The sequence below is a fragment of the Myotis davidii genome, unplaced genomic scaffold (genome assembly GCF_000327345.1).
Source record: "Myotis davidii unplaced genomic scaffold, ASM32734v1 scaffold560, whole genome shotgun sequence".
NCBI lineage: Eukaryota > Metazoa > Chordata > Mammalia > Chiroptera > Vespertilionidae > Myotis > Myotis davidii.
The window spans coordinates 270,715-286,565 of NW_006294418.1; the positions used below are offsets into that span (position 1 = coordinate 270,715).

Genomic DNA, 15,851 nt, shown 5'->3' on the forward strand with positions numbered 1-15,851 from the left:
AGAGAGAGAGAGAGAACTTCCGGGGTAAAGGATTGAACAAAAACCTTTTCATTTCTAGGATATATCCCATTGCCTTTTGCTAAATTGCATTTAATAAATATTTGTGATGACATAAATGAGAGAATGACTAATTATAAGACCCACTGAATAGTTAGCCCAGAATACATAAAATATGAAGGAGATAAAAATTACTATGGGGAAAAGAAAAGGAAAGGACGAAGTCAGTGAGGGAAGCAGAAAGATAAAGAGAAAGAGTATAAAAAAGGTCAACATGACTAAAATTAAATTAAAACATGGAGAGGATATTTGAAATGTCTAAATTTTAGGTCATACAATTAACTCCTACAAATCAATAAGAAAAGGTAGTGATATTAACAGAAAAATTATCAATAAATAATAAAATTTTAAAAATAACTTTGCTCTAATATCTCTTAGTTACAAGGACCTGAGTAAATGAAGTAACCTTTCTGTGTCTGTTCCCATAGGTATCAAATTGCAGTAATAATATCCAATTAGTGCCCTAACCAGTTTGGCTCAGTGGATAGAGAGAGCATTGGCCTGCAGACTGAAGGTTCCCGGGTTTGATTCCGGTCAAGGGCATGTACCTTGGTTGTGGGCACATCCCCAAGAGGGGGTGTGCAAGAGGCAGCTGATCGATGATTCTCTCTCATCATTGATGTTTCTATCTCTCTCTCCCTCTCCCTTCCTCTCTGACACCAATAAAAACATACTACGAAAATAAATAAAATATATTTTTTTAAAAATATACAATTAGTTTCTTTTTTAAAAAATATTTTTATTAGTATTAATTTTTAGAGTGAGAGAAGAAGAGGGAGAGATAGAAACATCAATGGTGAGAGAGAATCATTGATTGGCTGTCTCCTGCACACCCTCTTGGGATCGAGCCCGCAAGCCAGGTATGTGCCCTTTTGAACGGAATAGAACCCTGGACCCTTCAGTCCGCAGACCAACACTCTATCCACTGAGCGAAACCAGCTAGGGCATCCAATTAGTTTCTTATAAGTTACTAGAGGCCCAGTGTACAATATCTGTGCACTTGGGAGGGGGGTCCTTCAGCCCAGCCTGCATGCTCTTATAGTCTGGGAGCCCTTGGCAGATGTCTGACTGAAGGCTTAGGCCTGCTCCCCACGGGTCCTAGGTGCCTGCTGGTGGCCACCACCATTGCACTCACCAGCCATGAGCCCAGCTTCTGGCTGAGCGGCCCTCCCCCTGTGGGAGTGCACTGACCACCAGGAGGCAGCTCCTGCTTTGAGCATCTGACCCCTGGTAGTCAGTGCACATCATAGAGACTGGTCATTCTGTCATGGGGCCAAAACCAGCTCTCCAACATCCCCCGAGGGGTCCCAGATTATGAGAGGGTACAGGCCAGACCATGGGACCCCACCAGTGCATGATCAGGGCCGGGGAGGGATTGCAAGAGTGCTCCAGGGCGTGTCCAGCCCATCTTGTTCAGGCCTGATCGTCCGGACCCCAGAAGTAAGCTAATCTACAGGTCATAGAATCTGCCCCTTGGTGGTAAGTGTACATCATAGCGAGCAGTTGAGCAGCCTTCACATATCATTAGCATATTATACTCTGATTGATTGAACGGCCAACTGGTCACTTAGCATATTAGGGTTTTATTCTATAGGACTAGAGGCCCAATGCACAAAATTCATGCAAAAGTAGGTCTTCCTTCCCCGGCTGCTCGCACCAGCTTCCTCGTGGCACCCGGGACTCAGGCTTCCTTGCGGCCGCCGGCAGGCACTCAGGACCTGGGATTCCCTTGCAGACCTGGCTTTGTCCAGATGGTCATCTGGAAGGATGTCTGTTCTAATTAGCATATTATGCTTTTATTACTATAGATAAATAAATTACCCATCACACTTTAGTTTTATTATTAACAAGTTGTAATGTTAACACCATTGTAGATGTCCTCCTCCCCCCTCCTTTGCTCATCTCCACCCACCTCCACCTCTCCCTCCCTAGGTCTTCACCACACTTTTGTTGAGTTTCCAGATGCTTAATGAATGATAGGTATTAGAAATACAGTATTATAATAATTAACTTTAAGAAATAATTCATAGAGGAGGGAGTTTTGAATAGAGTATAGAATTCAAATTTCCAACCTTGGCCTGACCTGCAGGGTTGGGCAGAAACTGGCTCTCTGACTTCCCCCGAGGGGTCCTGGATTGCGAGAGGATGCAGGCCAGGCTGAGGGACCCCACGGGTGCACAACTGGGGCTGGGAGGGAGATGGGAGATTGGCCTTCAGGGAGGGACTGAGGAAGGCTCCAGGGCGTGTCTTGGCCCATCTTGCTCAGTCCCAATCAGACCCCCAGCAGCAAGCTAATCAACCAGTTGGAGTGTCTGCCCCCTGGTGGTCACTGCACATCATAACCAGTGGTTGAGTGGCCTTAGTATATCATTAGCATATTACACTTTGATTGGTTGAATGGATAACTAGACACTTAGCATATTAGGCTTTTATTATATAGGATTATTCACAAAGGTAACCATCTGCTTATTATTTTTTTCTTTCAAATTTTATTCTCAACCATATTACTGACAGCTTTCCTTTAATCTCATTTTCCAGATTTGGATTTTTCTCTGCCTCTTTAATAAAAGTCTATATTCCTTTAAGTTTTGATAATCTTCTCCTCATAACCTGGAAAAATAAAATTATGACAGCAAATAGAGAAGGCTGCCATCATTAAAACACAGGAAACTCTGGGCTCCACTGTAGTACTGATGCTACTCAATTTAAAGAGGGTTGAATTCAAGAGACACTGTGCAGAAAAAGATTAAAATATGGAGGAAGAGGGGAACAGAGAACTGGAGAAGTCAAGGATAATTGAGATTGTGATCCTAAAGACCAGAAGAAAATTGGAACCACTGAGATAACTATGGAATATTGAGGGCAAAAAGAAAGTGTACATTTTAGCCAACTAATTTGATGTGACTTGATTATATCTGGTGAAATGAATCGGATAGTAAGAAATGATAATAGCTATTGATGTAAATGCCACAGTAATCAGATTTGAGGTGATAACAGAAGCCCTCAGAGTGAGAAGGAGTTCAACAAGAGGCATCTGAGAACTAAGGTTTGGGCAATGGACATAGTATACTAGTAGGTGGTCATTTTAAGAGAAAACAAAAAGGAATGCTATAATGTTCTTTCCAATGATACTGGAAACATGCTGCAATATTGCAAGGGAGCTGCCTAGCAAAAAGCAAAGAAACAAATACTTTAGAAGAAAGTGTTTAACGATATATGTATTTGCGTTAAAGAGGGAAGATGTAAGGAACTGATAAAATTAAGTACTGGGATATCCAAGAAAAGTAAGATTTATAGCTAACCTAGTGGCCCAGTGCACAAATTCATGCACAGCTGGGTCCCTCGGCCTGGCTGGCAATTGGGGCGATAGTGGGGGCCTGCCTGCTGTGGGGGGAACTGGCACCTGCAGCAAGCTAACCAACAGCTGATTCCATGAGGAATTGGGCTCCCTCCTCCCTCCTGTCTGGGTCCAGGGTGTGGGTGAACCAGATTCTGGGTTGTCAGGGCCTCAGCAGCAAGGTCTGGGTCAGTGTGTGTCATAGCTACCCACCAGTTGTCCAGTTGTTCCGGTCGTTCTGGTTGTTTGCTTGTAAAGATCGCTTATGTTTATATATAGAGAGATAACATAAAAGCAGTAATTATGAAAATCATTACATTTAACTAATAAGTTGTTAGGATTTGAACTTAGAAAAAACTTGAATTAATTTCAGCAATTCAGAAAAAAACAGATGGTATAGAATTTAGGAAGGAAAAAATTAGAGAAGAAAACATGAAAGAACAAAAGAGCAAAATTCAAAAGGAAAAAAATAATGTGGCTTCATTATTCTAATTTTAAGCATAAAGAGTTATATTACTCTTTATTTCTGAATAACAAAGAGAATAATCACAGGTGTTGCATTCAATAGGAAAAACACATTTTAAAAACCAGGACTCAACTTAAGAATTATGGAAATAAGAAAGAGAAGAGCAAGAAAAAAAGAAATTGATTTATAAAGTTCTATAATTAATAGTCTATTCACTTTTATTGAACTATGTATCTGGGATAGAACTTTTTTAAAAAAATGAAGTGAAATACAGAATAAATCTTTTTTTATATAAAAATTTAATTTCAATTCCTAATAAAACCTGTTATCTGTAATAATTTAATTGCTGACAATGGTATTTTGTACACCATATGCTTCAGAAAGGGATAAATTACCAGCAGGTTACATTCTTCATGTAAGAAAAGCCCCATATTATATTTAAAATGTAAAATATAGGCAGGTCAATTTTTGTGCTTTGCAGTATTGCGTTTTTTTGTGTGTTTTTTTTTTTTTTTTACAAATTGAAGGTTAAATGTTACTCAGTTAAGCAAGTCTATTGGCATCATTTTTCCAACAGCATTTGTTTACTTCCTGTCTCTGTGTCACATTTAGGTAATTCTTGCAATATTTCAAACTGTCTCATTATTATTATATTTGTTATGGTGATCTGTGATCTATTCCCTTTCATGTTACTACTGTAATTGTCTTGGTGCACCATGAATTTGCACTCATATCAAACAGACAACTTAATGGATAACTGTTGTATGTCTCCTAACTATTCCATCGACTGGCCATTCGCACCACTCTCCCTCTCCTAGGGCCAATGTATTCTCTGAAACACAAAAATATTAAAATTAAGTCAATTATCAATCCTAAAATGGCCTGTAAGTGTTCAAGTGAAGAAAGAGTCAAATATTTCTCACTTACATCAACAGCTAGAAGTGACTGAGCTTAGCAACAGAGGCAAGAAAAGTCCAAAAGCCTTGTGCACCAGTTAGCCACATTGTGAATGCAAAAGAAAAGTTCTTGAAAATTAGAATTGCTACTAAAGTGAACACACCAATGATAAGTAACAGCCTTAATACACACACACACACACACACACACACACACTAGAGGCTCAGTGCACAAAATTCAAAATTCATACACGGGGATGGGTGCCCTCAGCCCAGGCTGCACCCACTCCAATCAGGGATCCCTCAGGATCGGGCCTACACCGGCAGTCGGACATCCCTCTCACAATCCCCGACTACTGGCTCCTAATCACTCAACTACCTGCCTGCCTGGTCATCCCTATTTGGCCCCCCTGCTGGCCTGATTGCCACTTCCTGCACCCCCTGCCAGCCTGGTGGCCCCTCTACCTCCCCCCCCGCCAGCCTAATCACCCCCAATTGCCCCCGGGCTAGCCTGGTCGCCCCCAAATGCACCCCCTCGCCAGCCTGATCACCCCAAACTGTTCCCCTCACGGCCTGGTTGCCCCCAACTGCCCCCCTGCCAGCCTGCTCGCCCCACATAGCCTGCTTGTTCAGTCGTTTGGTCATCCCTCACTAACCCCCCTGCTGGCCTGGTCGTAGGCAGCCATCTTGTGTGGGCATGAGGTAATTTGCATATTTACCTTTTATTATATAGGACATATAAAAAACAACAACATTTGGCGGTCTGGATGGAAGATCAAACCAGCCACAATACCCCTAAGCCAAAACCTTCAATTGAGGAAGCTGCAGAAGAAAAGTTTGAAGCTTGGCTGGTTCGTAAAGTTTAAAGAAAGAAGCTGTCTCCATAATCTAAAGTGCAAAGTTAAAGCAGCAAGTGCTGACATAGAAGATGCAGGAAGTTATCCAGAAGATCTGGCTAAGGTAATTAATGGAGGTGGCTACCTTAAACCACAGGTTTTCAATGTGGAGGAAACAGCCTTATTTTGGAAGAAGATGCCATTTATGACTTTCATAGTCAGTCCCTGGCTTTAAAGTTTCAAAGGATCAGCTGACTCTCTTGTTAAGGGCTAATGCAGCTGGTGACTTAAAGTTGAAGCCAATTCACATTTACCATTTCAAAAACCTAAGGCCCTTAAGAACAATGGTAAATCAACTCGACCTGTGTTCTATAAATAAAACAACAAAGCCTGGATGACAGCACATCTGTTTACCATGGTTTACTGAATATTTTAAGCCCACTGTTGAGACCTACTGCTCTGGAAAAATGATTCCTTATAAAATAGTACTGCTCCTTAAACATGCACCTGGTCACTGAGGAGCACTGATGGAGATGTACAATGAGATGAATGTTGTTTTCATGCTTGCTAACAATATCCATTCTGCAGCCCATGAATGGAAGAGTAATTTTTATTTTAAAGCATATTATTTCCGAAATACATTTTGTAAGGCTATAGCTGCCATCAACTGTGAATCCTCTGATGGATCTGGGTAAAGTAAATTGAAAACCTTCTGGAAAGAAGTCACCAATCTAGATGCCATTAAGGACCTTAGTGATTCATAGAAAAAGGTGAAAATATCAACATTAATAGTAGTTTAGAAAAAGTTGATTCAAACCCCGATGGATGACTTTCAAGGGCTCAAGACTTCAGTGGAGGAAGTAACTTCTAATATGGTGGAAATAGCGAGAGAACTAGAATGAGAAGAGGGGCCTGAAGATGTGACTAAGTTGCTGAAATCACATGATAAATTTTCACAGATGAGAAGTTAATTCTTACGAATGAACCAAGAAAGTAGTTTCTTGAAATGAAATCTACTCTTTATGAAGACTAAAGTAAAGATGGTTGAAATTGCAATATGGGGTTTAGAGTATTATATAAACTTAGTTGATAAAGCAGTGCCAGTGTATAAAAGGACTGACTCCAATTTTGAAAGAGGTTCTACTGTAGGTAAAATGCTATTAAACAGTGTCACATGCTACAGAGAAACTGTTTGGGACAGAAAGAGTCAGCAAACTTTATTGTTGTCTTACTTTAAGAAATTGCCACAGCCACCCAAACCTTCAGCAATCACCACCCTGACCAGTCAGCAGCCATCAACATCTAGGCAAGACCCTCCACTAGCAAAAAGATTATGACTCTTGGAGCTTCATGTAATGGTTAGTATTCTTTAGCAATAAAGTATTTTAAGTTGATGTATGTACAGTATATTACTTAATAAGCATAATACTATTTTACACTAAATAAACTACAATAGAGTAAAAACATAAATTATATATCTACACAAATAAAAGACAAATATGCTAATTGACTGTACCTTTGCTATGCCCAAGCCATGCTCACCAGCCAATCAGAGTGACTATATGCAAATTAACCCAACCAAGATGGTGGCCGGCAGCCACGGAGCTCGAGCAAACAGGAGGCTTAGTTGCCCCAATGATGGAGGAAGCCAAGCTTCCCACCTGCCTGGCCGGCTGTGGCCTCCACAAAAGACAACAAAGTTTCAATTATAGAAGCTAAATAAATCCCAGATACCTGCTTCCAGCCAGCCTCCACTAAGCTTTGGTGGCTGGGGACCATGGCCAGCCTGCAAACAGCCATCAGCCCCTCAAACAGGCTGGACACACCCTCGTGGTGTGAGGGTCCTCACTGGGGGGCTTGGCCAACCTGCAAATAGCCATCAGCCCCTCACCCAGGCTGGCCAGGCACCCCAGCGGGGACCCTGACCCTGAAGGGGCTGTGACCAGCCTGCAAACAGCCATCAGCAGTGGGTCTAATGACTCCTATTATTGAAGTAGTTGTAGTTTTCAAAGCTTGAACATAAGTGACTTTTTGAGATATAGAAACTTTAACATGATATAAATATGTCTATTACTTCTATTGGAGATACAGTCAGAGTTGCTGATAGTAATTGGTCTGTGTCATACATTCATAATTGGAAAAAATGTTAACTTTCAGTGAGAGGGTAAAGAAAATAAAGGTGTGATATTTTTCCCAACGAAGTTCATGGACCCCTTCAATTCTAGTCACGGACCACTAAGCGTCCTGCAGATACAGACTACAAATTTGGAAAGACAGTGGGATGCCATCATGCATTAAGCACCTAATGGGTGTGGGGCACAGTAACAACTATTCCATGCTATTCTTGCAACATGCTATAGGGGAGACATTGTTATAATGAGCATTGGTATTTAAAAGATGAGAAAACCGAGGCTCAAGGAGTTTTATGTAACCTGTCTGGAGTCACATACATAATGAATGCCAGCTGCAGGATCAGAATCCAAATGCTGAACTCCACAGCCTTTGTATGCTTTTCCCACTGTGAAATATGACCTAGAGCCGTGGTCGGCAAACCATGGCTCACGAGCCACATGCGGCTCTTTGTCCCCTTGAGTGTGGGTCTTCCACAAAATACCACGTGTGGGCGCACATGTACAGTGTGATTGAAACTTCGTGGCCCATGTGCAGAAGTTGGTATTTTATGGAAGAGCTGGTATTTTGTGGAAGAGCCACACTCAAGGGGCCAAAGAGCCGCATGTGCCTCATGAGCCATGGTTTGCTGAGTCGCATTTTGCCAACCACTGACCTAGAGAATCAATACAGTGTTTCGAATGGGAGTTACAAGATGAAAACAGTCAGAACAAGGAGTTGTTTTCAGGAGTGCTAGGAATACAGTTAGGAGTGTGGGAAAGGACCAGACTTTAGATTCTAAAAAGAATGTAAAGAGAAATAAAAATAAAAGCTTTGGAGCATACAAAAGTAAGTTCTTAGGGGGGGTTGATGATAAAAACAGTATCTGAGGGAGAAACAATAGGATGAATTGTAAGGATTATTGTAACATTTCCTGTCCAGAAGATTCTACTTATGCCTTACCTAAATTAAATGAACCTTTTGCTAATTTTCTGAAGGTGTCGTTAGATTTTTTTCTTAAGTTCTATTCTTAAATATAGAAAGATACACAATACACAGAAACAAAAAAGCACTTGCTATTGTTAAATATAGCAAAACACACATCTCCTTACCAATACTTGTGCAACTTTCACCGTCCACAGCCAGCTTCCACCCTTCATAACATGAGCACTTGACCGTGTGCTTGTGCTGCTCACACACTTGGCTGCACTTTAGGTGATTGCTACAGTAATCCACAATCTCACAGGTTTTATTGTCTTTGTGGAGCTGAAGTCCTTCAGGGCAGGAGCAGACAATTCCTCTTCCAGGAACAACAGAACAGTGGTTGCTACAGCCTCCGTTGTTCAGAGAACATTCGTCTATAAAAAGAGAAGAGATTTTAGGGCATTATCGGTTGTTTTGATCAATTAAATACTAATCATTGAACTTAATTCCCTGAGGCTGAAATTAGAGAGAGAATATAATAAATAGAAGACATTCTTTTTAGATTTCTTTTTCAGGAGTTGGGCTAGGAATGGTGAAATAATTCATCCAATGACCAAATGTAATTCTGTATGATAGGAATTGAGAATGACAGATTTTCATTTCTGTAAAACTTTGGAGTATACTTGGTTGTACCCACAGAGGTAAATGGGTTCAATATTTCTGTTACTAGTAGAGTAATTGTGGTGAGCCTTTATCAGTTACACAAAATCAGTTGTTGAGGTCTTCCAAAAGGGATGCATGTACATACATTGAGGATCTGAACATTTGATTTATATTGATATTTATAAGAAATCAGGCATATGCATACATATGCGTAATATCCATATATCTTTTTCTGCATCTATAGTCTGATTTATAATGATAATGCAAAATGGATTAGTTTCCCCTTTACAGGCTGCAGCCATTTATTTTTAATTTAGGTAAATTGTATGATATATATATATTTGCCATTATAATCTGGCTGAAATAATGAGCAACTAGTACTGACTGCATGAATAATATAATTGGTTTATAAAGAAAGAGACTATTATTTTACAGCATTTATAATATCTAAATATATTAGGTATATGAATGTATCATTCTACTCCATCATAAAATTGCAGGCTCCCTGAGGGTATACAATATATGTGCTCTGTTTACCAGTGCATATGAAATAGTTAGCACAGTCCCTAGCATGGAGGAAGCAGTTAAAAATATTTGTTGAATTAAAATTGTCCAAAGGCACAAAATGCCTTAAAATTGAGTAACTACTTGTCCAATTGGGAAAATTACAAGTTGGAATATTTATACTTTGAAAAAAAACCAGCTAATTATTTTAAGCACATTACTTGCAAAAAAATAAATAATAAGAAGGGCAACAGAAACTTTTTTTTTTTGCTTTAAAATGTTTTGAGTACTTTTCAAAGGCTGTTTAATTAGAAGTTGTATTTTGAGACAAGCTAAAATAGAATGTTGTTCAATAACTGGCAAGTTGCAGTTATATATATTTATATACCTCAAATATTTCCTGTCATCCATGGAAATTTATCCAGTTTAAAATTAGGCTGAAATGTAAGGTTTTAAAAAAATATTTTTCACACTTGTTAAACTTCCATATGGGTCAACATTTTCTTTATATCAATTGTTACCATATAAGAAGTGACAGTAGTAAGAAAAGAAAATGATAATATTAACTATTTTCTTTAAGAATACAATTCAAGCCGAAACCGGTTTGGCTCAGTGGATAGAGCGTCAGCCTGCGGACTGAAAGGTCCCAGGTTCGATTCTGGTCAAGGGCATGTACCTGGGTTACAAGTTTGATCCCCTATCCCCAGTCAGGGCACATGTGGAAGGCAACCAATCAATGTGTCTGGAAAAAAACAATTCATTTCTTGGTTCCTCCAAATATGTCTATTCACCCATAATGATAATAATTTCAAAACAGCAGTCATTTCAAAGTATTTGCCCCGTTTTAGTTCAACTGGCATTCTTTTATTTTTAATTCTTCATTGTTTAAAGTATTACATGAGTCTTTTTCCCCATTGACCTCTCCTCCACCACCCCCCTCCTCCAAGCACAAGCCCTCACCTCACCTCCCCTGTCTACTATCTGACATTCTTTTTTCAATAGAATTACTGCAAAGAAATGTCACTGTACCCAGCAGGTGGGAAAAACAAAATTACGGCCCTGCTGGCATAGCTCACTGGTTGAGCATTGAGGTCATTGTTCAATTCCAGGTCAGGGCACATGCCTGAGCTGTGGGCTCAGTCCCCAGTGTGGGGCATGCAGGAGGCAGCCAATCAATGATTCTCTCTCATCATTGATGTTTCTATCTCTCTCTCCCTCTCCTTTCTTCTCTGAAATCAATAAAATGTATTTGTTTAAAAAGTTACAATACTTTCAGCTTATTTCAAATATGACTGTTCTCTTGGTACTGAAGTGCCTCTTGCTGACACTGTATGAGGAATTAAGTCACAGATTTAGGATAAACAAAAAAATTCACGTTGAAATCTAAAACTAAATAGGGAAACTTAATGCTAATATTTGTATGGCTAGTCCCTTGTCCGTTCTTCCTTAACCCTATACCTGTCATTAAAAAAAAAAAAAGTATTTGAAAAAGACTCATATTCATCAAACTCTAGTCAGGTTCCTCTGAGCTCTCTTGTCAACTGGTCTCAACCTTGGCCTATAAAAATGGCAAACTCTAGGCACAAATAATTTCATTCTCCACTCCTGCCTGCACCGTTCCACCCAATAAGAGATTCAACAAATACTGGAAAAGTTTCTAACAGCTCAAGGCAGGCGACATTCCTAGAATGACTCTGCCCCCCTTCAACCCCCTTAAAGTGCCTGCCTGAGAAAGCTCCACCTTGACAGCAGAATTTACTCTTTGTTCCAGCCAAAACCTGGTGATAAGCACAGGTCCCTGTACCTCCTCTTAGAGTGGTGACTTTAGAAACCTTGCAATTACAAATACTACTTTCTCCACACCTTTTTTATGTTTTTTAGATGTAAATCTTCTAACACTTAAAACTGTCTTCTCAAAGATTTGAGAGTAGTCTCTGTCAAATGCACACGTGCACAGAGATAACCATCTCACTCTTGCTCTCAACCTTGCTCTAACGTGCTCGAATGGTCCCCAGACATAAAGACTTGAGAATCTATAGATTGCTTTGGGTAGTATGGACATTTTGATGATGTTGATTCTGCCAATCCATGAACACGGTATGTTCTTCCATCTGTTAATGTTTCCTCTATCTCTTTTTCCAATGTCCTGTAGTTTTCTGGGTAGAGGTCTTTTACCTCCTTAGTTAAGTGTATTCCTAGGTATCTTAATTTTTTTGGTGCAATGGTAAATCCATACTACCCAAAGCCATCTATAGATTCAATGCACTCACAATTAACCAACAGCATATTTCACAAATCTAGAAAGAACTCTCCAAAAATTCATCTGGAATAAAAAGAAACCCTAAATAGCTGCTGCGATGCTAAGAAAGAAGAACAAGGTAGGAGGGATCTCAATACCAGATATCAAGCTGTATTACAAAGCCACTGTTCTCAAAACTGCCTGGTACTGGCACAGGAGCAGACATATAGACTAATGAAATAGAATAGAGAACCCAGAAATCGACCCAAACCACTATGCTCCATTAATATTTAACATAAGAGGCAAGAACATACAATGGAATCAAGACAGAAGAACAAGGTAGGAGGGATCTCAATACCAGATATCAAGCTGTATTACAAAGCCACTGTTCTCAAAACTGCCTGGTACTGGCACAGGAGCAGACATATAGACTAATGAAATAGAATAGAGAACCCAGAAATCGACCCAAACCACTATGCTCCATTAATATTTAACATAAGAGGCAAGAACATACAATGGAATCAAGACAGTCTCTTCAATATATGTGAATGGCTATCATCAACAAATGACAAGTGCTGGAGAGGATGCGGAGAAAAGGGAACCCTCGTCCACTGCTGGTGGGAATGCAGACTGGTGCAGCCACTATAGAAGACAGTATGGAGTTTCCTCGAAAAGTTAAAAATGGAACTCCCATTTGACCCAGTGATCCCACTTCTAGGAATATATCCCAAGAAACCAGAAACGCCAATCAAAAAGGATATATGCACCCCTATGTTCATAGCAGCACAATTTACAATAGCTAAGATTTGGAATCAGCCTAAGTGCCCATCAGCAGATGAATGGATTAAAAAACTTTGGCACATCTACACAATGGAATACTATGCTGCTGTAAAAAGGAAGGAACTCCTACCATTTGCAACAGCATGGATGGAGCTGGAGAGCATTATGCTAAGTGAAATAAGTCACTCAGAGAAAGATAAATATCACCTGCTCTCACTCATTTGTGGATTATAATGAACAATATAAACATGAACAAAAACAGACGTAGAGGCAGTGAAGCATCTATCAGATGCTCAAAACTCAGAGGGAAGGTAGGGGAGGATGGGGGTGAGGGGGAGAGATCAACCAAAGGACTTGTATGAATGCATATAAGCCTAAGCAATGGATGTGGACAACAGGGGGTGAGGGTGAGGGCAGGATTGTGGGGATGAGAGGACACATTTGTAATATCTTAATCAATAAAGGGAAAATAAATTAAAAAAAAAAAGACTTGAGAAGTTTGTTTCTTCTCTGGATTAGTACCTTCTCTGGTAATTTTACAGCCGGCTTCATTGTAGCCTCTCTACTCTCTGTAATTCTTTGAAATGTTTGAGTGAGGCTCCTCCTCTGATGAAAAAAGGGCTAGACGAGCAAAAAGTGATTTTCAATCTTGAAGCAAACAAATGAATTCAGAAAAAGCAGGGTGGTAGAGATCACCAATGACCTTGCATGCATATAAGCATAACCAAGGGACACAGAAAATAGAGGGGTAAAGGCCTAGGCTCTGGGGCAGGGACAGCCTGGGAGAGTTCAATGGGGGAAGAGGGGGGCATGTAATACTTTCAACAATAAAAAATTTTTAAAAAATTGTTTTCCCAATTCAGAGTTCAGCAGATAGGAAAATAAAGTTGTGTTTTCATATCATTTTCTTCATTTTTCTTAATAATGTACTTTCTCTTTTTCTCCTCTTACTTCATTTACCAGTAACCCAAGGGTTTAAAAAAAGGTGAAAAAACTCTAATTTCTGTCGACATTCATAGTGCCTCAGGTATTATTACCATGATTTAGTGATAGAGATCCTCATCTCCATTTTTGTTTTGAGGAAACTGACATTTCAAACAATTTAGCCACCTGTCTAGGTTACTTAATTGAAATAACTGAAAAAGCACATAATTTAAACATTTCAAAGTCTAAACTTTTTCTAATGTTACACACTTTTAATGTTAAGAGTACTGGTAGTTTCCTTCATTCTGAATCACTCTTATAACCTTCCTGAGCAAACTTCAGATATTGTCATGTAAGAGATTCCTACCCACCAAACTGCTCCAACAGGGAGAAGAATCTAGGAGAGATAGGAATGAATAAAGGTAAACTAATCTGTCACCTTTGATTAGTATTTTTTATTGTTTTCTAATTTAGGTTTTCTGGGATGTATTTTGGTTTGAATCTTCTTGTTTAAATTTTAGCATCACTGACTGAAACTGTTGCATTGACTACTTCAAGGTTATTTTATAGAATCATAAACTCTTTTGAAGAAATATATTTTACTACATAAATTAAAAAAAAGAACAACAGTGTTATTTTGCAATACTTATTGTGCTATTAATGCTCCATTCAGATCAAAATATGATAACTTTAGGCTTAAATGCTGTTGTCTTTCCTACATTCAATTGGGCAGCTTCATTCTTTTCTCACAGCCTCATATTCTCCCTACCATTCCATAAACTCTTCTTCATTATTCTATTAATGTCACCATCAGTATTATCTAAAATATATATTTTAAAGACCTCCTAGCTGAATATCTGATCTCTCCAAAAAGAAAAAATATATTTTTTTCTTTATGTATGCCAGTTGGCATAAGGAGATAGCTAGTCAAAAATAACTTTATTTCATGTATTTATTTATATTTACCTTTATTGTTGAAAGTATTACAGATATGCCCCATTTTTTAGCCCATTGACCCCCTTCATCCCTCCTTCCCCTCCCCCACAACAGGCATTCACCACACTATTGCTAGAAAGGGTTTGGAGAAAAGGGGATCCTCATGCACTGCTGGTGGGAATGCAAAATGGACCAGCCATAATGGAAAACAGTGTTGTTTCCTCAGAAATTTAAATGTGGAACTGCCATTTCACTCAGTGATCTCACTTCTAGGAATCTATCCTAAGAATCCTGAAACACCAATTAGAAAGAATGTATGCACCTGTATGTTCATAGCAGCACTATTTATAATAGCTAAGATCTAGAAAAAGCCCAAGTGCCCATCAGTAGATGAGTGTATAAAAAAGCTGTGGTACATTCACACCATGGAATACTATGCAGCAGTGAAAAAGAAGGATCTCGTTCCCTTTGAGACAGCATGGAGGGACCTGGAGATTGTTATATTAAGCGAAGTAAGCCAATCAGAGAAAGAAAAGTATCACATGATCTCACTTAGATGTGGAAACTAATGAAAAAAATAAACTGCAAACAAAGTAGATCCAGAGACATGGAAGCATGAAACAGACTAAGTAATATTCAGTTGGTCTTATAATCCAGACCCTTCCTTTCTTCTTTCTAAATATGTTTCTATTTTCATGACTAGAAGGAATGACATAATCCATTGGGTGGCAGTAAACTCCATTCCATTGATCACTAATAATAAGATTCTCCTGTTCTGAGTGAGTCGCTGACAAAAAATAATATCAGTTCCATTGTGACAGCAGCATTGACCATGCAGAGATCTAAACGATGAGCAAAGCTATACAACTGTTAAGTGAGTTGAATATAGGCTACACTCTTCTGCTTTATTTTCAGAAATTTCTAATCATATTTTTAAAATTTTTATAGACTTAACATGGTTGTAAAAAAGATAGATAGGGTTCAGTGCTAAATGTCTCATTTAAATTGAATGAATGGAAAGAGTGACTGTTACTATAATCAGTATCAGCAAGTGAACTAAAAGGCTCTAGTGTCCCGAGAGGAGCAAATGCAGTGAAAAGTGCAATACCACAGAGATCGCCTTCATCAGACCCGTCCAGGCAATCCCTTCTCCCATTTCAGAGCTTCTCTTGCTGCAGGC

General features: G+C 39.3%; 1 protein-coding gene across 1 annotated transcript in view; it reads right to left on the bottom strand.

Moving 5' to 3' along the window:
- LOC102765229 (low-density lipoprotein receptor-related protein 1B-like) overlaps positions 1–15,851 on the bottom strand; it is a 221,897-nt gene that overhangs the window by 190,029 nt on the left and 16,017 nt on the right. Inside the window, exon 4 of the mRNA XM_015567146.1 lies at positions 8,814–9,059. Coding sequence (XP_015422632.1) covers positions 8,814–9,059 — 246 coding nt within the window. The remainder of the gene's footprint in view (positions 1–8,813; positions 9,060–15,851) is intronic.